Source organism: Rosa rugosa, chromosome 7 (assembly GCF_958449725.1).
Source record: "Rosa rugosa chromosome 7, drRosRugo1.1, whole genome shotgun sequence".
Lineage (NCBI taxonomy): Eukaryota > Viridiplantae > Streptophyta > Magnoliopsida > Rosales > Rosaceae > Rosa > Rosa rugosa.
In genome coordinates this window covers 34,343,999-34,370,069 of record NC_084826.1, presented here as the reverse complement: position 1 = coordinate 34,370,069, position 26,071 = coordinate 34,343,999, and the positions used below count along the sequence as shown (strand labels likewise).

The following is a 26,071-nucleotide window of genomic DNA, read 5'->3' as shown; positions in this document are numbered from 1 at the left end:
CTACACCTTATACATTTGTCTCCCATTTATTACCTTGTTCCCTTACACAATGACCCTTCTACCCTTACTTTTTCTCCTCCACCAAAATATCTATGGGCTTTCTAGGTCATTTCTATGTGGAGTTAAAGACTAGATCCACATTTTGTGCTTACACATTTGTCAATCACATCTAGCCCTTCATTTCCTTTAATCTCCACTCTCCATTCATCACTTTTGGCCTATAAAAACACCCTCCCCTCACTTTGGACGTTTTTCATGTATTCCTTCATCCATTTCATCTCCTTTCTCTCTCCATTTCCTCTCCATTTTCCATAGTTCTTCATCATGTAGTTCATAGTTCTTAGCTTTTGTGTGGAGAAAAGTGTATAGCTTCCTGGGTTTTGTTCTAAAACCGAAGAGTCTATACATCTTTGATCAATCACACCTTAGTTTTGTCATCTCAAGCCTTTAATTGTTCTTCATGTTTCTAAGAGTTTTGTGGATTTGTATGACAATTTGGGTTTGAAAGAACCGAAATTTCCATACATTGAAACATCTCTCACTAGTTTTGCATCAAGGGGAGCTAGTTTGGTAACCAACCACTTTCTCCACTCTTCCTCTCTTTTGCTTGATGTTATTATGTTTATGGGTTTGATGTATGTAACTCTGGGTTGTGAGTAGAATAAAATTGGGGCTAGGCCTTAGCCCAAGCTAAACTCATGTATAAAATAGTCTGATGCCATGTTTTTGATGAATATGCATGTTTTGAATCCTTTAGCTACTTTACTTTAATGCTTTCTTACATGTGTTTTTAGATTTGTCATCTAGAATCATGTTGTAGGAATTAATGAAATCGGAAACTTAAGCTTGACAATCTTTTGAAACCGAGAAGCATGTGTACCTAATAGGGTGGTGGTCTAGCTTATTCTTACGGGAAGAGCTAGATTGCTTGGGTTTCTTACCTAGAAATTAAAGCATGATATTGTGAGTTTAGGTTCCGGAAGAATTTAGGCTCACGGCACTATAGGCTATTTATGATCCGGAAGATTTGAATGGTATAAAGGTCGTATAATTTAGCTTTGCTTCGGAAGAGATTGTTAAATTGCATGACTAGTTGGTTTCTTGGTAGCTTCATCAAATCACTAAGGGGAAATTTATCAAAGCATGTTGTTATTAGAAAATGGGTTACATTATATGCATGAGGGAGGCTAGGTGCAAAACCTATACTCCTATTTATCTCATTGATCAAAGTCTCTATTTTATTTTATTTGCTTAGTTTATTTTTGTGCAACTTATTTTACTTTATAGAAATTAAAATCAATGATATGAGCATTTTAATGCGATGTTTTAATAGTTATTTTCTCATATTTTACTTAGTTATTTCCTTAAATAAATAAATTTTAATTTAATTTTTATTTTGTAGGTACATCAGAGAAAATGACAAGGGATGCTGAAATGAGCTTAGAATGGAGAAAGAAAAGCTAGAGGGCTTTGGGAGAAGAATCCTGGTCCGACTAGGAAATCTACTCCTGCCAGGAAAAGGAATCCTAATGACACAAGGAGTCCCAGTTGAACTAGGAAAGTAAAAGAAGATTCCGAAAGGTTCAAGAACATTTCATGTGAAGAGTCCTTGTTGGACTAGGAGTCCTGATGACAATAGGATACCTGGGTGGACTAGGAGAGCCCAAGAACAAGCTCAAAATGTCCTCTACAAAGGTGATATGGATTGGGAGTCATTTTTGGCAAGAAAAGATGGTTAAAAATCAGATTTTGGGTCCGTATTAGATGCAAACTGATTTTGGCCGAATTTCAAGAATATATATGGATAATGACATCTCAATTAAATCCTAAAAATGCATGATTATGGCCAAAGGGAGATTTCGACAGATAAGGAAGCAGAATTTCAAGGGATTGCAACAAGCAGAAAGGTTGAAAACAGGTCCAGATACATTCCTTGATGTCCACATTCATTCTTGGCTGAACTTGAGGAGACAAATCAAAAAATAATCATGTAATTAAGGCAAATATATTCTCCCTGAATCAAGGTGTTAAATTGGCGGTTTCTCATTGGTTGGATGACATAGCAAAGCTGACGTGGAATTATCTGATTGGCTAATGCTGTGTGGATCAATCTTGAAGACTTGGAGACTAAGTTGCCATCCTCCTATAAATAGGAGCATCATTGAGACCACAACACACCACACCACAACACACACCTCTCTCCCTCATAATTCTAAACATCAGAAAAATTATCTCCATTCTCTAGTCTTCAGAAGCTCTGCATCTCAACCAAGGAGGAGAAGAAGTCATGCAATACATCAAGATCCTAGCCACCATCCACCCTTGTGTCGTCCCTAGAAGATTGCTTGCTTTCAAGGATCTTCGAGTTCTTCGTCTCAAGGCTTGTCATCCATTTTTCACAGTGTATTTCATACTTTCTTTTGTTTTCATTTGTTTGATTCGTAGAGTTATGAATTCTAGTTAACATGACGTTAAGGGCCAAATTTAAAGCCCGTTTATATGTTTTGAAATAAAGTTGTGATTTTTATATGTTGATTTCTATGTTGCTTATGTGAGATTGCTTGATTGATTTTGGATTACAGAAACCTTTTGCATGTAGTTCTTTGGTGGCCAACTTAGGATATATGCATGAAATTGGAGCTAAATCATAAGTAGTAAAGGCTTTGGACAAAAGTCGATCGAAATCAATTAAGGAGGATTGCAAATAGATGAACTTTCTCATACTAGGTTGTGCACTTTGCTTGACATCCTTTCTTTGTTCTTCATGCATTGAATGTGTTCTTGAGTAGCTAGCTTTCTAGACTATGATTGCATGTTCAATAGGATTGATTTAGTTGCTTTCACTTAGATTAATTATTCAAGGAAAGTAAAATATGGGAAATCGTTTGCTTACTAACGTTTCACATGGTCAACTTCTTTCTCATGACATAGAAAATCAACTATAGGAATTGTAATTGGATTTCTTGCATATGAATGTGGTTTTGATCTTTGTTCCTTGCGTTCCACCCTTGTATATATGTTTTTACCTTTATTTTATTTTATTTATTTTAATTTTCATTTTAAGAATCCTAATCCCCCTCTTTACGTTAACTTGTATATATCTTCATTCTTTGTTTTATTTTTCTAAATAATACTTTTTACTTTTATTAATTCTTTATTTGTTTTTTTTTTTTTTTGCAATTATAGGTGTACCCTCAATCCCCGGCTAGAACGATCCCTACTTATTCTATACTAACAACTACGTTTTGTAGGGTTAAATTGCACGCTTACTTTTAGCGCATCAATCAACAAAGCCGATTCACCACTTTACCATTGTAAATATCATTATTGATAGTTTTGGCTTCCAAAGGGCCGAGACTATTAATTTGTAAAAAGATAGACTCACATGTGTTTTTTAGGTTTTATTTTCGCGGTAATCTAGCTTAGGGTAGAGTTACTCAATCTTTTGGGTACGATACTCTTACTTTTCCCCTTTACTAAAACTTGACCTCCTATACTTGGGAGTAGGGCACATCATCCATAAATTGCATACACATTCATACTCCATGATGTCCCCAACAGTTAGCCTTAGATATTCTGCAAAAGGTTGAAAAAAGATTCAAAGTGGTAGATGAAACCAGTAATTGATCATTTTACTTTCTGTTTTCATGATCATCAAACTTCTCTTCGATTTGAAGTATTTGGGCGTGCCAATTTGGTTGAGATGAGTCCTCTAGATTCAACTAGGATGCAGAAAAACCAAATCTAAACAAAATTCAAATCAAGATGCATGTAAACCCAACATGAAAATCAAAACCAAAAATACAGATCTCTTCCCAAATCAAAATTTCATTCCTTTACAAAAACAATCTCTTGAGCAGACAGCTCACCAGCTCTACAGTAACCAAAATTATCATCCAATTCAAAGCCACAATTCCAACAATCAACTAGCTCACAATCATATGCATAGGGTTAAGTTAACAAATATAAATGAACCTAAGGTTACGGCCAATCATATTTTCTAATATAAGCATCTGATTGAGTAAAATTAAACTGTACCAGTAGACCTTCTGAGATAACGAAGAACTAGGCAATGATTTATCAGAACTAAACAGATCTATGGCTATGGCTATTGTAAACGAAATGACCTAGAAAAAAATGAAAAGACGAACCTCTTGTTCATGTCGACGTCGGCCTTCTTACAAACGATCGATGTTGGCTAAACGGCGACCGATACCCATGATGGAGGTGAGAGCGAACATGATCTTCTGCTTTCCATCAAAATGTGTTGGAACTCCTCGTTCACCACGAGAGACTACAAAAACCAAAAAACAAAAATAAAAAAAATGAGATTTCTACAAATCATAAAGGATTACAAGAGGAGAACTCGATCTCTACAACTCAAATGGTAAAACCCAGAATCTGAATTTCGCAAACATGAACCGCAAAGGGATTGATCGATCAAAAATTAATTACTAGTACTAGCACTTACCTGTGTACTAGCCTCTTGGTGACAACGTCCTCAAAATACTGAAGAAAATCGACCTTGGTCCAAACGAAACCCAGAAACTCAATCAAAAACCAAATCCCAAAACCCAGAAAAATCTAACAAGCTGCATGTGGTGGAATGCATACCCAATACGCCAAGTCGGAGAATTGAGAGGTGGGTTTTACTATGGCGCCATCATCAGTGACTCAGACTTTGGTGGAGACTGGTTATTGTGGCGGACGTAAAGATAAATTTAGGCTTGGGTTTTCTACTTTGACTAATTCAATGGCAATCCAAATCGGATTTTATTTAGTTATTCAGTTAAACCAACGAGTCGTTATTGTAGCAGATAGCAACAACCATTTCATCGCGAGAGAGTGTGAGAGAGGACTGAGAGAGGATTGAGAGGGATTGAGATCGAGATGGGTTTGTAAGAGAGATGGGTTTCTAGGTTTAAGAGAGGACTAAGATTTCGTTTAGGGTTGAGTGAGGGCTGAGTGTCGAGTGTCGAGAGGAGGGCTTTGTTTTTTTTCTTTTGGACACAATGTGGCAATTAAACCTAGCAAAAAATTCTCAAAGTTATTCCCACAACAGAAACCTCACCAACTATCGTCTGAGGTGCAGCATTAAAAATCAAAATGTGAAATCATGGAGGGAAATATGGCGCCTACAGCATTTTAGCTCAAAATGTTGCCGCCCAGTTCTAAGTTCACACAACAGAAAATCTTAAATCTGTTGTGCAATTTTTACAGCTTGGACTTGGCCTATCTAGGGGAAGACATTCAAGCAAGCAGCTTCCTCAAATTTTGGTGCTCATTTTTTCAATCATACAACGGAAATAATGAAACTTGTTGTACCTAGTAGCCCAAATTTCAGTGTTTCAAGAGGCAACCAAGACTCCAAAATGGAGGGAAATCTGCCGCTAAATTTTTTAAGACTCAGACGACAGACAATACTTAATTCCGTTGTGCAATGTAGTTCTGATAAAAAAGTTATCACTTTGTTGACATTCACACAACAGAATATCACTAATACCGTTGTACAATAGAGCTTACTTAAACACACAACAGGTGATTTCTATTCCGTTGTGTGATTAAATTTTTGTAGTAGTGCTCTCACTCTCTAACTCTGAGAATGTAATACACTTTGCTCTCCAAAATCAAGAGCATAACCCCTCCTAATATATATAGCCATAAGAATATTATATTTCTGTACCGATTGGGAAACCTATTCCTATTGGTGGTAGGCAGTTATGCCATCTCCTTCTCTGTAATCTATAAGGATTCCTTAGTGGTGGTAGGAATGTCAAACATACTCGGTGAACACTTCTTGAGAATAATTCTAATTGTCTTAGGAAAGACTCATGGGCTGGAAACCCAACAAATACAACTGCTTGGCGACTAAAACTCGGTGCTTCACTACCACACAAAATTATAAAAGGCGAATTAACGGAGTAACGTTGACAATACTCATCATACAATTGAGAAAGACGAATCAAAAAGAATGCCTTTATTTTTTTTTGTTACATTGGAGAATAATCCAAACTCCGCTAATCATAACCCTGAAAAAAAAAAAAAAAAAAAAAAAAAAAAAAACTAAACTCAGACGTTTGAAGTTCAAAACAAGATATAGAAGTAGACAATTATATAGAATGAAATGGACAAAACAGCAACAACATGCTGCCAGAAGAGCAGTGCTGAAGCCTCCTTAACTGCATAACCCCTCAAGCTTGCAATTGCTCCTAACAAGATGGCACTTGGCATTGTGTACTGCAGCAAAAGTACCAACCGGAACATTTGATCTCCGGCTATCAGAATATTCCATTCATCGGCCAAATGAATGACACCAATTCCAATCAAAGGAAGTATAAAAAGTCTTGCAATAATAATCCCAACTGTAGTTCGAACTCCGAGATTGGATTCATTTGGTCCTTGAGCAAGCGATCCTCCAAGAACAAGCATAGCTGAAGGCACCATAGCCTCGGATAGAATTTCTAAGCTGTCTGTAATAAATGAAAGAACTGCATCGTCATCGTAAACAATTGATTTCAACGTGGGGACCATCCCAATGATAATAGCCAAGAGGGAAGCAATTGTTGGGGGCTGAAGAATGTAATGAATTGGTGTCATCCCCACTACTGATCTGAACTTCCTTACCATTCTAGGCTCAGCCAAACACTTGGAACTGTAGTTGGATGTTCCCTCTTCTTCAGTTGAGCCGATTACATCTGGAATAGTTGAGACTGAAAGTCGAGCAGAGGAGCTTCTAGTAGTAAAAAGTCTTGCAATAAAGGGTGTCTTACAGTGCTCAGTTTCTTTATCTTCAATTCCAGGCCATTCAGCCTCAACAAGAAGAGGCCTGCTCAGATGATTTTCATCTTCATAATTTGGACCAGACATAATTTCCTCAAATATCTCATCTTCATCATCTTCTTCTTCCTCCTCAACGAGTAGACTTTGATCCCTTAATGGGGGCTCCATCATATGGTAAACAAGTGTGTAAACGAGAATAACAGAAACCCATTGGGAAAATGATACATATGACACACCATAGTTGTAACAATCAGAACCGAAAGGGTTATCATCACTTTGACAAATAGAGGTAACAATTGCAAGGGGCAGATTACCTGTGTTTCCAAACGCAGTCATTATTATGGTGAATCGAAAGTAGTCGCGGGGAGGCCTACAGATTAGCGCCACCAGCAACCCCAATACGCAGCCAATGGCGGTACTTAGAACAACATTTACAGGAATGAACCACCAGAGCAGCAAGTTTTTGAGAGTGATTGTTGGGCCAAGATATGTGAAGATCAAGCAGGGCAAGAAGACAACAAAGACCAGCTTGCTTAGAAATGTGAAAGTAGCTCTGGGGACTAGTTGGTACTTTGGGTGGGCAAGAACTAAGCCAATCAGACCCATAGACAGGAACATCAATAAAGGCACTACTGCACTTAGCACTTCTACTTTTAGAGTTCCTTGGAATGAAGCAAGTATGTTTTCCATCGATATCGACCTCTGTTTGTGGCTATAATTCATTGATCAAAATCCCAGAAAACGTGTAAATTCAAGAATCACTACAATTAAGAATGAACTTCTCCTGTGGAAGACCTTCAAAGTTGAAGAAGCGTTAATCATTTAACAGCCATGAGAGAGATCTAAAAACATAAGGATATGGACCACAGCATAGTCTAATGCAGATAGATCGGTACAGCTACCTACCTCTCAACGTTGAGGCTTGTAGAAGTGGTTAGAAGACTAACAACCAAATATAAGACAACATCACAGAAATGACAATCTTGACTATCAGCCTCTCATACTCTCTCAATAGAGCAAGTTATCATCTTAATTTGACGGCTGAAGCAGATTTTTTTTTTTTTTTTTGAAGCTACGACTTACAAGCATAGTTATATATAATTAGAACCTGGGAGGACATGATACACGTGATTCCTTATCCAATAATACTATACACGTGATTTATGAACCTTCGGTACAACTCATCCAATTTCTCAATGAATTAGTCTTGAAACAGAAAATAAGTAGATTTGAGATCTTTGCACATCAGATCTCTTCAGTGGGACTATAAAAAATATTATATACATATTGATACGCTCAAAGCAAGCGCATAATTTAACCCTGAAAAGATCGTTAGTAGTATAAGCAAATAGGGATCGTTCTATTCCGGGGATTGAGGGTACACCTGTCATTGTCAAACAATTAAACAATTAAAATTAAAACAAAGTATAATATTCACAAATGTATTCACAAAATATAAACATTTTACACGAAAAGGGGGGATTTTGTTTTTGGTTTTTTTTGAAAATGAAACTAAGTTAACAAAAACAATTAAAATGCAAAAACATAAAAATACGAATGGAATGAAGGAACAAAGATCAAAACCGAAACTTATGATTAAAATTGATTCAAACCCTAATATTGTTCATCTAAGTCATGAGAAAGGAGTTGATCATGTGAAACATTCGAAAGTAAATGAATTCCCATTTTTTACTTTTCAATGCTAATTAACCTAAGCGAAAGCACCTAGATTAATCCTATCAAACATGCAATCAAACCCTAGAAAGCTAGTCAATCATGTCATGTTTAACGCATTACACATAGAGAAAGGCTATCAACTCAAGTGTACAACTTAGTATGGAAAAGTCCACCTAATTGCAATTCTCTTTAATTAAATTCGATCTTTGTACAAAACCTTTACTACTTTGATTCAAGTTTACACAAAACGAAAAGTCGATTTCATGTTCTTAAACCTAGCACCATTCATATCGAAACCCTAAGTGTTTGCAACCACATAAGATTAAAATACAAAAGTTATCTATAACGCAAATTTAATTAAACAAACCCACATAAGCAACTCTCGAATCACAATATATGAATCTGAAAATTCTCAATTAATCATAAAAATTCCAGAAATAATACTTTGTTCAAACATATATGTCAACTAGTTCATAACCAACGAAATTCAAAGCAAAGGTTACAAAGGAGAATCGAATTACACCGTGGATGAAGATGAGATGGATGATTCACGTTGTGGATTCTTGAAACTCGAAAGCAAGCTTCAAGGATGGCTATGGATGGAAGTGCTCACGGCTTCTCTTCTTCTTCTTTGGCCTTGCTTGAACTCGTGGAGATGACTAAACTTGAAACTAGAGGATGGAAAGGAAAATGGAAAGGAAATGGAGAGACAAAGAAAATGGAATGGATGAAGGAATGTTCTTTCTTCTTTGTTGTAGCCTCTATTTATAGGCTACCAAGCAAAACTATTTGGATTTAAACAAATGATGATATGTTAGGTTTGAGCATTTAAACATTAATGGAATTTATTAGGTTTGAATATTTAAACACTAATGGAATTTGTTAGGTTTGAATATTTAAACACTAATGGAATTTGTTAGGTTTGAGTCACTTTCTACTCATTTTTCCTTCAATTAATTCTCCACCAAGACTTCAGATTTTGCCCGTGACTTCTTCATATGAAATGATCCATCATGAGTGTAGATCATTCTGTAAAATTTTCAGAATTTATCTCCATGTGTTTGGGCCGGAATTTCTGCTGGACTCCTTACAGGTCCAGTTTTCCAGTTTTGCTTCTGCAGAAAATTGGGCTGACTGTTTGAAGGCCTTCCACTTCTTTTTGGCTCTTGCACTCTTCATAAGAAATGTTTCTTAGGATGTCTAGAATGGATCTGGAAGGTTTCAGCTCATTTGAAGTTCATTTGGTCAGGTGGTCGCTCCTTCTTCCTTGCTTGGCTTGGTTTCTCCTAGCCGGAGTAGGAAAATGTGTAAAGTTGACATTTTTAGTGCATTTCCATTTTTCTCCATCATTTTATGGACCTAACACTTATTTCATCATCATCTACTCCAATGTACCTAAAAATAAAAATTGAATTAAAAATCGATTCGTTAAGGAATTAACTAAGCAAAATGTGAGGAATTAACTATTAAAATACCACATTAAAATGCTCCTATCAAATTCCCCCACACTTGGCTTTTGCTAGTCCCTTAGCAAAATCAAAAACTAACAAACCAAAAAGACTATGACACAAAACAAAGAAACCAACGAAAAAATTGACTAAGTATGGAAACAAAAACACAAAGACTCAAAGAAACCAAAAACGTAAAACACAAAGCAAAACACAAAGGAAAAAAAAAAAAAAAAAAAAAAAAAAAAAAAAAAAAAAAACGTCACACATAAAAGAGTAAATTCAAAGACAAAGACCATGATGTTGACATCACAAAGACCTCTATTGCCCTTTAACATATTGTCTCAGAAATCTCATACTTTCAAGACACCAAGATTAGCACTTAACCAAGAATCACATCATCAAGATATTCAAGAGGTAATTACAAAATATAATCCACATATAAGCATGTAAGACTTGGGAGTAAACAATGGTGGTGAGTGGAGCTCAACATATTTCAAACAAGTCATGATTCAAACCTCACATGGATATATCACTCTTTCTTCTCTAAGATTCAAGGCTCATGCTTAAAAGCTTATAATCACTCAATTATATGTGAGAGAAAATATTTTGAGGCAATCAAATAGCTCACATATATAAGAAACAAAAAGCACTTTGTGAATATAATTTTTTTTTTTTTTTTAAAAGATCTCATGAAAGATATCAACTACTTGCACGAATGGACCCAAGCCATATGTTCAACTCTTGTAACTCATCTCCACATCAAAGGCTGTCCCATCTTAAGGATCAAGAAGGTCTTCTCAAAGGTTGTAATGGGGCTAAGGCTCAAGGTTTTAAGAAATGAAAGGGTAAGGAATTTTAACAAAGTATCCTAAAAACCTAGCAGAGCTCATGTTGATGTAGAGAGACTTCTAGAAATCCACCAAGGCATAACGTCATACTCATGAGGCTTTATAAAAGGGCTTAATGTCTTCATCTTCATTCTAAACTCCCTTTGATTCTAGTGAATTGGACAAAGACCAAATTTTTCGATAGTGGGCCTTCAATTCAAAACAATCTCCAAACTCACCAAGTATGGGGGACTAAAATCCATAAACATTCTTTTTTTTTTATATTTTTTTATTTTTATTTTTTTTAATTTTTTTATGGACAAGTCTACCCCCACACTTGAATTTTCACCTCTTCTTAATCCTTGTCACCATCATGTAGTAAGTCTCAAAAGATAGCTCCACTAAGTTTTTAGAACAAAGGGTAGGATTATAACTATACTAAGGTTCAGGGGTTAAGGATTTTTAGGGTGATGAAAGAAAAGGCTTAATGTAGGCTCAAAGGGGTTTATCTAAGGGGGTCCCACGACGGGCACAAATAGGGACACAGGCTTATTTGGCAATGGTGGTAGTTCCTAGGTGCCTCTATCCTTTCCAGAATCAGGGCCATGTATTGACAAAACGTCTTAACAAGCACAAGAGCGAATTCTAGCATTCTCTAGTCCATTAAACTTAATCTATGGCATGTAATCAATCAAGATGAAAGAATAATGAGATCAACAGAATCATCGCCAAGAAAATAAGAGTATAATTCATTTTTTTTTTCCATTAATCACTCAACAAAGAAAGGGCACATGGCTCAAATTCTCACAAGGGTTATTATGAATCATAACTTATCATCCACATGTTCATATTCTGTACCAAAGTTACGCATGCACCATATCTACTACACATTCATATGCTTTTCATAAATCATAATTAACCAAAGAATATCATCAAATATTATCCCAATCTTGTGATCCTCTTTTAGCCTTAATTTCAGAGATATAAGCTCATCCTAGACAGTTAAAAGGGCATCCTATGACTCAAAAATAAAAACAAAGGACTAAGACTCAATAAATAAAATCAACGAAATTTTTTTAATTTTTGACATTTTTCGATTTTTTTGTATTTTCCAATATATCTGACTCAAAATAAAAGACTCAAATATAAATCCCTTCCCCCACACTTAAATATTGCATTGTCCTCAATGTAATCAATCATAAGCATGCAATGAAACAAATAAGCATAGATAGAAGACATTTATGAAAATAAATCCTAAAATAAAAACAAAAGAGAAAAAAATAAAAAATAAAAAGAGATAGGGAAAGAGAAAGCAAATCTGTGTAGGTAGACTCCTTCACAGCTACTTCTGAATTGGGTTGCCTCCCAAGCAGCGCTTGAGTTTAACGTCTTTCAGCCAGACAGAATAGAAATTAGAAAGTTAGTAACTATAATTAACTAAGAAATACAAAATATACAATTTGGGAGATATTTTTTTTTTTTTTTTTTTTATTATTATTTTTTTATTTATTTATTTTTGTTTTTTTTTTTTTTTTTTGTAAAAAGCTGAATTTAATAAGACTGAATGAATGCATTTTATTTTATTATTTTTTTATTTTTTATTTTTTATTTTTTTTATTTTTTATTTTTTATTATTATTATTATTTTTTTTTAAAATATAGGACTCAAAATGAAAGACAAAAATATTTATAGGATTCAAAATGAAAGACAAAAATATAAATCCCTTCCCCCACACTTAAATATTGCATTATCCTCAATGTAATCAATTAAAAGCATGCAATGAAATAAGTAAGCATATAGGGATGGAATTTACGAAAATAACTACTAAAACAAAAAGAAAATGGAGGAGTAAAAGGGGAAGAGAAAGCAAATCTGATTATATTCTGAATTGGGTTGCCTCCCAAGCAGCGCTTGTATTTTACGTCTTGCAGCCAGACGGTACCTACATTAAATAAAGTTAGTAACTTAATATTAACAAAGAAATACAAAAAAAATAAACAAGTAACTATGAATTACAAACTACAAGTATAATTAACAAGTATTTTGTACATAAGACACAAGTTAAGTACACAAGTGAGTATAAAACGTAAAAAGTATTTTTACAAGTATAAAGTGTGAAACAACAAAATAATTTACACGTAAAGAGTATGCACAAGTATTTCTTTTGTTATAAACATTATTGATATCAAATCTAATTCCAAGCGGTAAATCAAGTGGACGTGCGGCCCAAGTATAGTCGTCTAGACACAAAGTCCCTCCTACATCCGTTGGGCAACCTTACTGAAATGGCCAGGTAGGGGAGGGTGAACACGAGAGGAAAAATCCATTTTGGCATGAGCTAAGCCCATTTATAAGCACTTCTGGATTCAAAAACCCGTCATGAACGTTGTCCCCTTCCTAGACACCATCTCACATAGGATATTCTTACTAGGATGTAAAAGGTCCTAAGTGTGTTAGACAGTTCAATGAATGTTAATAAAGGCCGCCCTCAACCATAAGGGACCTGAACTAGGTACCAATAAGGGGTTTAGGCCAATATTAATAAACACGACTTCACCTATTCCTTCTTTAATTTACAACTCACAATTAAACTCGTATTCAACAATAAAAAAAAACAACCTAGTTAATTTAAACTAAGTATCAAACAGTTTATATACAACAATTATAAACAAAAACAAGTGATTTTTCAATTCCCCGGCAACGGCGCCAAAAATTGATACGCTCAAAGCAAGCGCATAATTTAACCCTGAAAAGATCGTTAGTAGTATAAGCAAATAGGGATCGTTCTATTCCGGGGATTGAGGGTACACCTGTCATTGTCAAACAATTAAACAATTAAAATTAAAACAAAGTATAATATTCACAAATGTATTCACAAAATATAAACATTTTACACGAAAAGGGGGGATTTTGTTTTTGGTTTTTTTTGAAAATGAAACTAAGTTAACAAAAACAATTAAAATGCAAAAACATAAAAATACGAATGGAATGAAGGAACAAAGATCAAAACCGAAACTTATGATTAAAATTGATTCAAACCCTAATATTGTTCATCTAAGTCATGAGAAAGGAGTTGATCATGTGAAACATTCGAAAGCAAATGAATTCCCATTTTTTACTTTTCAATGCTAATTAACCTAAGCGAAAGCACCTAGATTAATCCTATCAAACATGCAATCAAACCCTAGAAAGCTAGTCAATCATGTCATGTTTAACGCATTACACATAGAGAAAGGCTATCAACTCAAGTGTACAACTTAGTATGGAAAAGTCCACCTAATTGCAATTCTCTTTAATTAAATTCGATCTTTGTACAAAACCTTTACTACTTTGATTCAAGTTTACACAAAACGAAAAGTCGATTTCATGTTCTTAAACCTAGCACCATTCATATCGAAACCCTAAGTGTTTGCAACCACATAAGATTAAAATACAAAAGTTATCTATAACGCAAATTTAATTAAACAAACCCACATAAGCAACTCTCGAATCACAATATATGAATCTGAAAATTCTCAATTAATCATAAAAATTCCAGAAATAATACTTTGTTCAAACATATATGTCAACTAGTTCATAACCAACGAAATTCAAAGCAAAGGTTACAAAGGAGAATCGAATTACACCGTGGATGAAGATGAGATGGATGATTCACGTTGTGGATTCTTGAAACTCGAAAGCAAGCTTCAAGGATGGCTATGGATGGAAGTGCTCACGGCTTCTCTTCTTCTTCTTTGGCCTTGCTTGAACTCGTGGAGATGACTAAACTTGAAACTAGAGGATGGAAAGGAAAATGGAAAGGAAATGGAGAGACAAAGAAAATGGAATGGATGAAGGAATGTTCTTTCTTCTTTGTTGTAGCCTCTATTTATAGGCTACCAAGCAAAACTATTTGGATTTAAACAAATGATGATATGTTAGGTTTGAGCATTTAAACATTAATGGAATTTATTAGGTTTGAATATTTAAACACTAATGGAATTTGTTAGGTTTGAATATTTAAACACTAATGGAATTTGTTAGGTTTGAGTCACTTTCTACTCATTTTTCCTTCAATTAATTCTCCACCAAGACTTCAGATTTTGCCCGTGACTTCTTCATATGAAATGATCCATCATGAGTGTAGATCATTCTGTAAAATTTTCAGAATTTATCTCCATGTGTTTGGGCCGGAATTTCTGCTGGACTCCTTACAGGTCCAGTTTTCCAGTTTTGCTTCTGCAGAAAATTGGGCTGACTGTTTGAAGGCCTTCCACTTCTTTTTGGCTCTTGCACTCTTCATAAGAAATGTTTCTTAGGATGTCTAGAATGGATCTGGAAGGTTTCAGCTCATTTGAAGTTCATTTGGTCAGGTGGTCGCTCCTTCTTCCTTGCTTGGCTTGGTTTCTCCTAGCCGGAGTAGGAAAATGTGTAAAGTTGACATTTTTAGTGCATTTCCATTTTTCTCCATCATTTTATGGACCTAACACTTATTTCATCATCATCTACTCCAATGTACCTAAAAATAAAAATTGAATTAAAAATCGATTCGTTAAGGAATTAACTAAGCAAAATGTGAGGAATTAACTATTAAAATACCACATTAAAATGCTCCTATCACATATATATTCAATTATTATTATTATTATTATTTTTTTTGAATAAAGGGCTGGTGCGGCTGCCCTCAAACCTTGATTAATGAAACTGTCGAATACAGGGGGAGGACATTGAGCCTAAACCCTTTATTACAATAAGCATCTACAAAACGTCCTGAAATACTATCACGAGTCTCTACCAAATAATTGTATTCAACTACGCACCAACTAGCAAAGAGCGCTCTACTGGCGACTCTATTTGCTTTGATATAACGGTGACATAACGGAAAGATAACTCGATATGTAACCCAATTACAACGTAGCATAATTACCATACGCACAGCTTTCCTACTATGTTGCCGCCGGAAGAGTAATCTGACGACACTTAGTCAATTATTAATAGAAGAGAGATTGTCAATCAAGTTACACGTTTATACTTTTTTTGGAAAATTTTAGGAACAGTACACCAACTAAGGCCCACTATGCATTTGTATACATGAACTTACAAATGATAAACTTTGGTACACAACCAGCCCGTTAATTTGAGGGGTAATTTGGTCTCTTCTGACTTTTACTCTGGGCACCCAGCTCTATCTCTCTTTTACTCTTGGCACCAACATCTCTCTCTCTTCCCCCCCCCTTCTCTTTCTCACGCGGTGCAGCACCACAACCTTTTCATCATCAGTTTTTTCCACAGGATTTAATCTCGTTGTTCATCAAATTTCTCCAACAGTTCATTGCATTAAACCAGAGCCACCAAAAGCCCCAAATCTTTCAAAACCCAGATGCTCCTTAGAGCTCCAAGGCAGTGATCAAAAACCCCAAAACAGCTTTATAAGATCTTCTTCTCTATTCCATAGCTCAAACCCACCTCACTATAGAGGAATTACACCCATGTGAGAACGAAGCAGGAACACTACTAGTTTACTGCTATCTAGCCTCAAGGTAATAGCGACCTCGCTCTAGTCCCTCTCCTCAATTCTGAACCAACTTCGTCTCACAGTACAACCCGACCTGGCCCTGGAAGCCGGAGTGGAATAAGTTTCCGGTGACGGAGAAGGCGAGCCAAGGAGTGAGGACGATTGGGCTGACGGAGGTGGATGTGGTATATCCGGATTTGGGTTTGAGCGTGAAGTGAAACGGGTCGGATATTGAAGAAATCGTTATGCGAGGCTGGTCCGTCATGTTAGGACTGTGTCGAGTGGTTTTACACCGGCAATGTCAGGGTTATGCATCTGGACGGGTATCTGGAGATGGGTGTAAGGATTGTGGTGGTGATCGGTGGTGGAGATGGGGCTGGGATTAGAATTAGAATTAGGGTTTTGGTGGTATTAGAAGTTGGTTGAGTTTGGTGGGTGTGGATTTGGTGGAGGAGATGTGGTGGTCGTGGGAGTCGAGCTTTCTGGGTTTGGGTATGTAGAGAGAGAGAGAGAGAGATCCGTTTTTCTTTTCTTTTCTTTTTTTTACATAAAAAATGAACCAGAGTAGGAGAGTACTAAATTATCCTTTGACAAATGAATAATGACATAAGAGTTAATGGAGTCATTGACGTCGTGTCTATATAGTGGGTCGGGATTCGGATTTCGTGCACCAAAGTTCATAATTTGTAAGTTCATGTACACAAATGCATAGTGGGCCTTAGTTGGTGTACTGTTCCTACAATTTTCCCTACATTTTTTTTTTGAGAATGAGTTACACGTTTGATACTTATGGCAAAAAAAAAAAAAAAGTGACACGTGAATACATATGTATTTTTCATTAAGACACAATAATAAGAGACATCATCTAACTACTTCAACTGCTTTATAATGCAACCGTCCTTAAAGAGTTAATATTGAAACCAACAATTATAAATTATAAATTCGGGCCAGAAGCTTTTCTTGTTATTTCACTTAGGGCTGCCACTTGGTTTGATAATTAGAAGACCGACCGAATACCAACCGATGTTTTAAGTTTGGTAAACCAATTTTTTGGTAATCGAGACCGATAAGACCAAAATCGAGACTTACCGAAAAAGTTAGTTTGGTTTTGGTAAATACTGATACACTAAAAGTAAGCGCGCAATTTAACCCTGCAAAATGTAGTTGTCAGTATAGAATAAGTAGGGATCGTTCAAGCCGGGGATTGAGGGTACACCTGTAATTGCAAAAATAAATTAACAAAAGTAAAAAGAATTATTTACAAAAATAAAACAAAGAATAAAAATATATACAAGTGAACACAAAAGGGGGGTTTAGGATAAATTAAAATAAAGGGCTAAATACAAATTACTACCCTGTGGTTTAGGTCCAAAATCAATTCAGTCCCTGAACTTCTAATTTCATCAAAAACACCCCTGCACTTTCAATTTTGATCTAATAGGTCCAATTTGTTAGTTTTCCGACAATTGAGTTATTTAACTTGTTAATGTGGATCATATATGACCTATGTTTTATGATGTGGTGTCGAGGTGGTCTGCATTGTCAATTTAGGAGTGAGTCCTACTATTAAAAATAAATAGTTTTTCAACAAATAATCCAACTATTTGAAAGAATATTAACGAATTGGACCTATTAGATCAAAATTGAAAGTCCAGGGGTGTTTTTGATGAAATTAGAAGTCCAGGGACTGAATTGATTTTAGACCTAAACCACAGGGTACTAACTAGTATTTAGCCCTAAAATAAATAAAATAAAGAAAACGTAAAAACATATATACAAGGGTGGAACGCAAGGAACAAAGATCAAAACCAATTCCATGTAATCAAATTCGATTCAAACCCTATAATTGTTCTTCCAAGTCATGAGAAAGGAGTTGATCATGTGAAACATTCGAAAGCAAATGATTTCTCATATTTTAGTTTTCAATGCTAATTAACCTAAGCGAAAGCACCTAGATCAATCCTATCAAACATGCATTCAAGCACTAGAAAGCTAGTTAATCATAACATGTTTAACGCATTACACATAGAGAAAGGCTATCAACTCAATTGTACAACTTAGTTATGGAAAAGTCCACCTAATTGCAATCCTCTTCAATTAAATTCGATTCTTGTCCAGAACCTTTACTACTTTTGATTCAAGTTACACAAAGCAAAAAGTTGATTCATGTTCTTAAACCTAGCACCAATTACATGCAAATCCTATAAGTGTCGACCCAAATAAGATAAACATATAAAAGTTTTCTGTAAAGCAAATTTAATCGAACAAACTCACATAACCAACTTAGAATCACAATTATAGAATTCGAAAACTTTATTTAAACATAGAAATTGGGCTTAAACTTTGCCCTAAACGTTAGGTTAACAAGAAACAAGTTCATACGAAATCAAACAAGGAAACCAAAAAGGTTACAAGGAAAAGGAACGAATTACACCGTGAGTGGAGATGGAGATGGAGAGCTAGATGATTGGATCTTGAATCTTGGAAGCAAGCCTTCAAGGTGGATGATGGAGGATATGCTCTTCACGGCTCCTTCTTCTTCTTCCTCTCCTTGCTTGAAAACGCAGAACTTTGCAACTAGAGAATGGAGAGAATTTTTCTGAATGAAGAGGTGTTGTGGTGTTGTTGTTGTTGGTAAAACATCTAGCATAGGGGGGTTTATATAGGGGAAGGCAAGGCTTCATGAATTTAATTTCCAAGGAATTTTCTGGTTGCACCACACAGCTCCAACCAATGAATTAATGCCACGTCAGCTCTGCCATGTCATTCAACCAATCAGGAAGCTCCAAAATCAATCCCTAATCTTTCCAAATATATTATTGCTGATTTTCCCAAGATTTTATCTGATTTTTCTCTCAATTTTCGGCCAAAATAATCTTGAGTGAATTAAGGAACGAATCTGGACTTGTTTTGAGTTTTTTCTTGTTGCACAATCCCTTGAAACTCTCCCTTGATATTCTCCTTGATTTTTCACGTTATCTTCATGATTTCCCATGGCAAAAATCAGATTTAATCTCCCATAATATCTCCCACGTCATCTTCAAGCCATGTAGTCTCCTAATGCCTTCAGGTTTCCTAGCCTCATCAGGATTCCTAGTCAGACCAGGAAAACTCCATTTCTTCATTTCAGCTCATTTCTGCATCCCTTCTGCCTTTAAGCTCATTTCTTCTCCATTTATTCAATGTACCTAGAAAATAGAAACTAAATTAAAATTGATTAAGTAAAGGAAATAACTAAGCAAAATATGGGGAAATAACTATTAAAACATCGCATTAAAATGCTCCTATCAAATACCAATCTACCAATTATCTAAATATTAGCTTTATATACTATAGATTTCAATACACATACATGTATATTAAGAAATAAACATAAAAATTTTCATAAACTTATGAACATTACTACATATGCTACATTAATAGTACATGTATTTTTAGTGATCTGGTCAAAAATGGTTAAATAACCTAGTTTTATTAAAAATGTTTAAAACTTGATGTCATATGTACAAAAGAAAGCTATAATAACTAGATGAATACAAAGTTTACAACTATAAAATTGAAAAATCTAGTATTGTTCATTCTAATTTATATTACAAAGAATTACTTGTTCTAAAGTTGGTATAATACTGAAAACCGAAATACCGAATTTGGTAGATATGATTAAAAACCGAAAATTTTGGTTAGTAATTGATAACTCAAGTTTGAAACCGAAAGCTTTAATTTTGAAGTTAGTAATACCAGCAACTGATTCGAATCGACCGAGTGACAGCCCTAATTTCACCTATCAAGGAAATGGCAAATTGCCCAGCTCCTAGATAAAAACATAGATGATGAGCTAGGATAACCCATCTCCCCCATGACTGATGTCCATGTAAATACAAAAAATTGCTCCCAACAGCTTTAGTATTGTATAGTTGGTAGTTGGTACAGCACACCAGCTCAAGGGAAACATTGATCTTAGTGAACCAGGTCCATTAAGGAAAGTTCAACTATCGGCTCACAGTCCACAAGGACATGAGATAATTGATCAGAGACGATGGAGAATGTCAGAAAAGTCATATGGCAAAAGACGACATTTAACAAAGCCTCGAACAACCTTTACAACAATGATCCAAAACAAAAGCCCAAACTCAACTGCCCCAAACAACGCCTATAACAATATCAAATGGCCTTGAGTAGCATCCGGTCCAAAGCAATTAGAAAATATAAAAAATTATAGTTAAGTCAGTTTTGGTGACATTTGTTTTTTTTTTTTTTTTTTTTGAATAAAGGGCTAGTGCGGCTGCCCTCAAGCCTTGATTAATGAAATTGTCGAATACAAGGGGAGGACATTGAGCCTAAACCCCTGATTAAAATAGGCACCTAGAGAACATCCTGAAATAATATTATGACTCTCTACTAAACAATTGTATTCAATTACGCACAAACTAGCAAAGAGCGCTCTACAGGAGACTCTATTTTCTTTACAGCGGTGACACAACGGAAAGATAGCTCGATCTACAACTCGATTACAGCATAGCATAATTTGCATACTCACAGCTTTCCCATCATGTTGCCACTGGAAAATACATCCAATGACATTAAGTTTCACCCTGCCATTAGGAGGCAGCGACCATTTGACCAAGCAAGGAACTCGCCGTCTACCTAGAGCAGACAAGACACTTTGAGTGCACACACGGGCATACAGCCCGACTAGCCCCGCATAACAAGTGTCGGGTCTTATTACTCGCTATAATCGCAAACAAACTAAGCAACAGAAGCAAATAAAAACTATAAATAAAATAAAACTTGACGCAGAGCCCACTAAGTGAACCGAGCCCCAAACTGCAGCTGCAGCCCATAACGGGCCCATAGGCAGAGTCCCAGCCCAGGAATCCAAACTAGTACATGGGTCATTACCCACCAACCCGACCCAAATGTGTTGCTGCATCGTACCGCCCCCAATCCTTCCTCCCCTCCACTGGCGCTGGGCCACCGTTGCCCCACCTTCGTTGTCTGTCCATCGGAGGGCCGCTCCAACCATTGCAAACCCCACCTGCCCCCAACTGGAGAAAGGAAGGTCCACATCCAGTGTCGAAACCACACCGTCAAACAGACCACCAAGCCACCGATCCCGACTAACCAACCTTCGATCTACGTCAGCCAGCCACCGGGCCCAACCTGCCTACCACCGACAACCACCAAACCCAGCTCCGACCCACTTCCACTCCGATCCCAATCTGATCTCGGCCCACCGCCACGACACAGCCACGCCATTCGACCGAAGAAGAAAGAGAAAACCACCATCTCCCGATCCTAGATCTTCAAGCTAAAGCCATGCCCACGAAACAGATCACCCATCCGGCCGCATTCGTCGTGCGCCGGCTAGGCCAAAAGCCATCACCAGCGCAGACGCGCAGCCGGACAGGAACAAAGGCTGACGACGGCGTTCTCTAGGTTTCCAGCGCGTGGGGCGCGTTCCCTCTTATGTTAGTTTTTTAAAATTTTTGGTGACATTTTCTAAGCCACAAATTTATTTTTTTCGCTCATAAATTCACTTAGGTTAACAATAAAAATTATTCTAAAAAAAAAAGGTTAACAATAAGAACAAGATAAATCTCTATATATGGATTAGAGATGAAATCCATTCTATAGAAGATGTAGATCATGACGAGAGAATCAATTTTCATATTTGGATTGCCTTTAGAGAAGGCCGAAGTTGCCTTCGAAAACACCAAAAAATTATTTGGAGAATAATGATCTTTCCAATTGTCATTATTAATCTGAAAAACGATTTGTGAGCATGGTTAGACTCACATTGACGAGAAGAACACATCTACACCAGTCTGCCATCGAAAACTAGCTAGCCGACAAAGATTCGGAGGGGTCAGATTTGGCTTGAAAATGGGTTGGTTAGGAGCTTTTGGGTCAAGAAAGTAGCCTTTTAGTTCTCCAGCAATAGATTTTTGGCTAGTTGACAATAGGTTTTTAGTTCTGGACAACAACATCAAAAGATGCAGTAAGTTTTTGATAGAGATAATTAACTATTTTGAAGAATTATAGTAATTTTTTGTTTGTTGGAAGTAACTTCTCAGTTTGGTGCAGTAGCTTTTTGAAGGCAATAACTTTTCTTGAGAATGACAATAGTTTTTCTGAAGAATGAGAGTAATTTTTTGTTAGAAATAAGATGGTAGTGACTTTTTTAGAGAATGATGTACCTTAGTTCTTTGGCAGTAGCTTTTCGGGGTTTCGCCGGATTATTCATCAATAGGCTAGGAAATGCAAAATTTTGTCGGAAAACCCGTATGCTTTCTCTCTTCAATTTCTAGTCTATAGTGGGAGATAGAGTGAGAAACTTATATAAATGTATTGCTTGGGAAGAGAGGAAAATAATGATATAAGAATCTTGGTCGGAGGTGGCCTAATCGGCGAAGTGGTCAGAAAACCAATAGGCAGCACGGGGTTTCTTTTTATTTTTATTTTCTGCGTCTTTCTCCCCCTTCCCGATGCTTCTCCTTTCTTTTTAATTTTTCCTAGGTCGGTGCAAAAACTATTCTCCCAACGTCTCTCTCTCTCTCTTATTTTTTTTGTGACAAGTAAAAATTCTTTCAAAAAAAAAAAGTGTAATTAAGTTCAAAGTATTACAATTTGAGTTTTTCTGTTGGAACCTCCAAATTTACTCACTTGACTTCTATGCTTTTTACACCTTGTTTGGACCCAAAATGAGCATTTTGGCCTGACAAGGCGTGTCATGGAGAAATTGAGCCAAAGTCAGTGGCTCAAGCTATATATTGTAGACAAGTTTGAAATATATTATTTAGAGGCTAAATAAAGCCTACTATGGAAGATTATGCGAGTTGCAAGAAAAGAAAATGATGGAAGCATGGAAATTAAAAGTCAACTTTAGCACATTTTCCTACTTCGGCTAGGAGAAACCGAGCTAAACAGAAGGAGCGGCTGCCTGACCAAATGAACTCGAAATGAGCTGCAACTCTTCAGATCCATTCTAGACATCCCAAGGATCATTTCTTATGAAGAGTGCCAGAGCTATTTTTGAGTGGAAGGCCTTCAAACAATCAGTCCAATTTTCTGCAGAAGCAAAACTGGAAAACTGGACCTGTAAGAGGTCCAGCAGCGTTTCCGGCCCAACCACATGGAAGAAAGATCTGAAAATTTGCCACAATGATCTACACTCATTGTGGATCATTTTATGTGAAGAGTTCGAACGCCCATTTTGAGTTCTTGGTGGAGATATAGCTGCAGCAAAATTGGAGCAGTAAGTGCTTAAACCTAACATTCCATTAGTGTTTAAGTGCTTAAACCTAACATTCCATTAGTGTTTTAAGTGCTTAAACCTAACATTCCATTAATGTTTAAGTGCTAAAACCTAACCCATTATGAGTTGTTTAAGGCCAAATAGTGTTGCTTGGTAGCCTATATATAGAGGCTACAACAAGTATCAAAAATAGAACAACACAATTCAACAACATCTCTAAGATGATCTAAGTTCTCTCTAGAGCAACCTCTCTAAGAGCAACTCCTCTCCTTCTCTTTCTCTTATCGGTGATCACACTCCTAGTCCTAGTCTTCTCAGAAGCCGACTTTCAGTGCCACCAAACCCTCTGTCAACGTGCTTCGGTCCTAGTCTCCTCGGGAGCCGACGGTAGTGCCGCGACCACAACGGTTACAGAACCAGCCAAGCAAGGGTAACGCCCTAGCTACCCAGCCAAGCTAAAGTCACGCTTTAGCAAGATCTCAATACTTCCCGGTGATTTCGCTCTGCTCAATCTGCAATATTGAGTATCGACTTGTGAACAAGAAGAAACTTCAGCAAAGTCCTCACCACGAGGCACAAAGAATCCCACGACGAGGTTGGTGCTCTCCTCGTCTACAATCGCTTGATAGAAGTCAGATCAAGGGACACCCCCGACGACCGCACCCTAACGGTGCTGGCACGCCCGCGCAGAAAATAGACTGTTGACCAGCTGCAACAAAATTGGAGCCAAACACACCTCTTATCAAATTTTCAAATACTAAATTTACTCACTAAACCTCACTAAACTTCCTCAAATAACCTCACTCATATAATTTGCAAACAAATTATTATCTTTAAAATAAAAAAATTTAGTTATTTCAATGATTTAATCACTCTATAAATCTTAACTAAATATATATTTCTTAATCAAACTTGAATTTCAAAAATTAATGTCTAATCAATAAGAAAATCAGAAAATGCCAAGAACTATTCTTTTTTTATATATATAATTTTTTTTTTCTATTTTAGCTGTGCAAAAAAGAAATAATTTGTTTTTATTCTCAAAAAAAAAAAATCATTTGTTTTTTAATGTTTTTTTTTCTGTATTTTTTTGTATCACATGATTAATTATTAAAAAAAAAATTTAACTGCTATCTTTTTTTTTTGCAAATATAATGGATTGACTTAGATTTAGGTCATAAATCAGAAGAGAATTTATTTTGTTTTCCCTCACCAATATGCGTTCAACATATATATCATACATTTTTATATATGTCAAATAATCTTAATCATTTTTTAATTCTTATTAAATATATATGAATGCTTTAATGAGTATGTAGTGAAATTGGAAAATGAAAATAGATAAGGAAAATAATAAGAAATACAATATAATATTATTGAATTGGAAAGTCTACATAAAATAAATATAATATTTTTTGGTATAATTATTGTCCTTAATAGTCATTTTATAGTAGGTTATATATGTCATTTAATAATTCATAATAGAGTGAGGTCAAGTGAGCAGATTTAGAGGTCCCAATAGAAACTCCAAAGCAAAAGTGGTTGCTGCTGCACAGGAGAATTGCTATGAGTACCTTACTAAGCCTACCTTACTAAGCCTCCACGCCCTAGTCTAAAGGGCAAGGAGACGATATAGGTTTTTTCTTTCTTTTCGTTTTAGCCTATAAACTATGACAGTGCATAGTTATAGGCTCGCTTTCATTAAGTGAGCGGTAAGTTCTAAGATAGTTGGTCTATCCTATGTATCACTGTGGCTCCTCCACGAAATCTTGTCTGGCCATTGAGATGTGTCAGTGGATGGATATATAATGGCCTTCTTGGCATGCGTTTATTAATGAAATTTCATCAGTTTCAAAAAAAAAAGTGAGCAGATTTAGAGGTCCCAATAGAAACTCTCTTACAATTTACCTCCCTTAAGAAAATTTTGTCATCAAAATTTTAGTATTTTTTTTTGGGCTATTTCCCGTTTGCCTAGAAATCTAACGTATTATGCCCAATTGCACAAGTATTAATGTATCTTACTATTCTCTTAGGAAAAGACTAAAAGAGACAGTATCCTATAGGACCCTATGTTTCTGATTCAACTGTTATCCTTAGAAATTTCTTTTTAAGCTTTCTGAAAGAAAACAAATCTAGCCTTCAACATGCCTAAGTTTTTCACCTAACGGCTTCCTGTCTAACGGTTACTTTAACAGGCGGAATCACTGCTACTTGTTTTAATCATGAGCAAAAATTTGGTTTCGTTTGAATAACAGGAGAATTCAAAACTTCAGGTCAAAGTAGGATTCACGTATGAAAGAGAGAGGTTTCAACATGATGCATGAAAGAAACTTATAGATAATGATAGCTAGATAGAGATAGCTAATGTTAATTGGATAAAACAGATGGGCATCTGATATTATTAATTCAAATAGAATACATGCTAAAAGTTCAGAGCCTCAGTCTCAGGTAAACAGTCAAGACTGTTTAGTTATTCATAAGACTAAGTAGAGTACTTACTTGAAATAAAAAGTACAATGATTCACACTGTGAAAGAAAAGCACACTGCAACTATGGCTTTCTTACTTCTTGAGTGAAGAGTCTTCTA

The 26,071-nt window shown here is 35.9% G+C and overlaps 1 protein-coding gene across 1 annotated transcript; it reads right to left on the bottom strand.

Annotated features, from left to right (window-relative positions):
* Positions 1-5,874: 5,874 nt before the first annotated feature.
* On the bottom strand, positions 5,875-7,811 carry LOC133721103 (protein PIN-LIKES 2-like). The gene has a single exon (XM_062147627.1). It carries the CDS (start codon positions 7,501-7,503, stop codon positions 6,085-6,087), a length of 1,419 nt encoding a protein of 472 aa, XP_062003611.1. The 5' UTR covers positions 7,504-7,811; the 3' UTR covers positions 5,875-6,084.
* Positions 7,812-26,071: the final 18,260 nt, after the last annotated feature.

Coding starts and splice junctions, on each gene's coding strand:
- LOC133721103 (XM_062147627.1), bottom strand. CDS start 7,503: ATGAATTATAGCCACAAACAGAGGTCGATATCGATGGAAAACATACTT.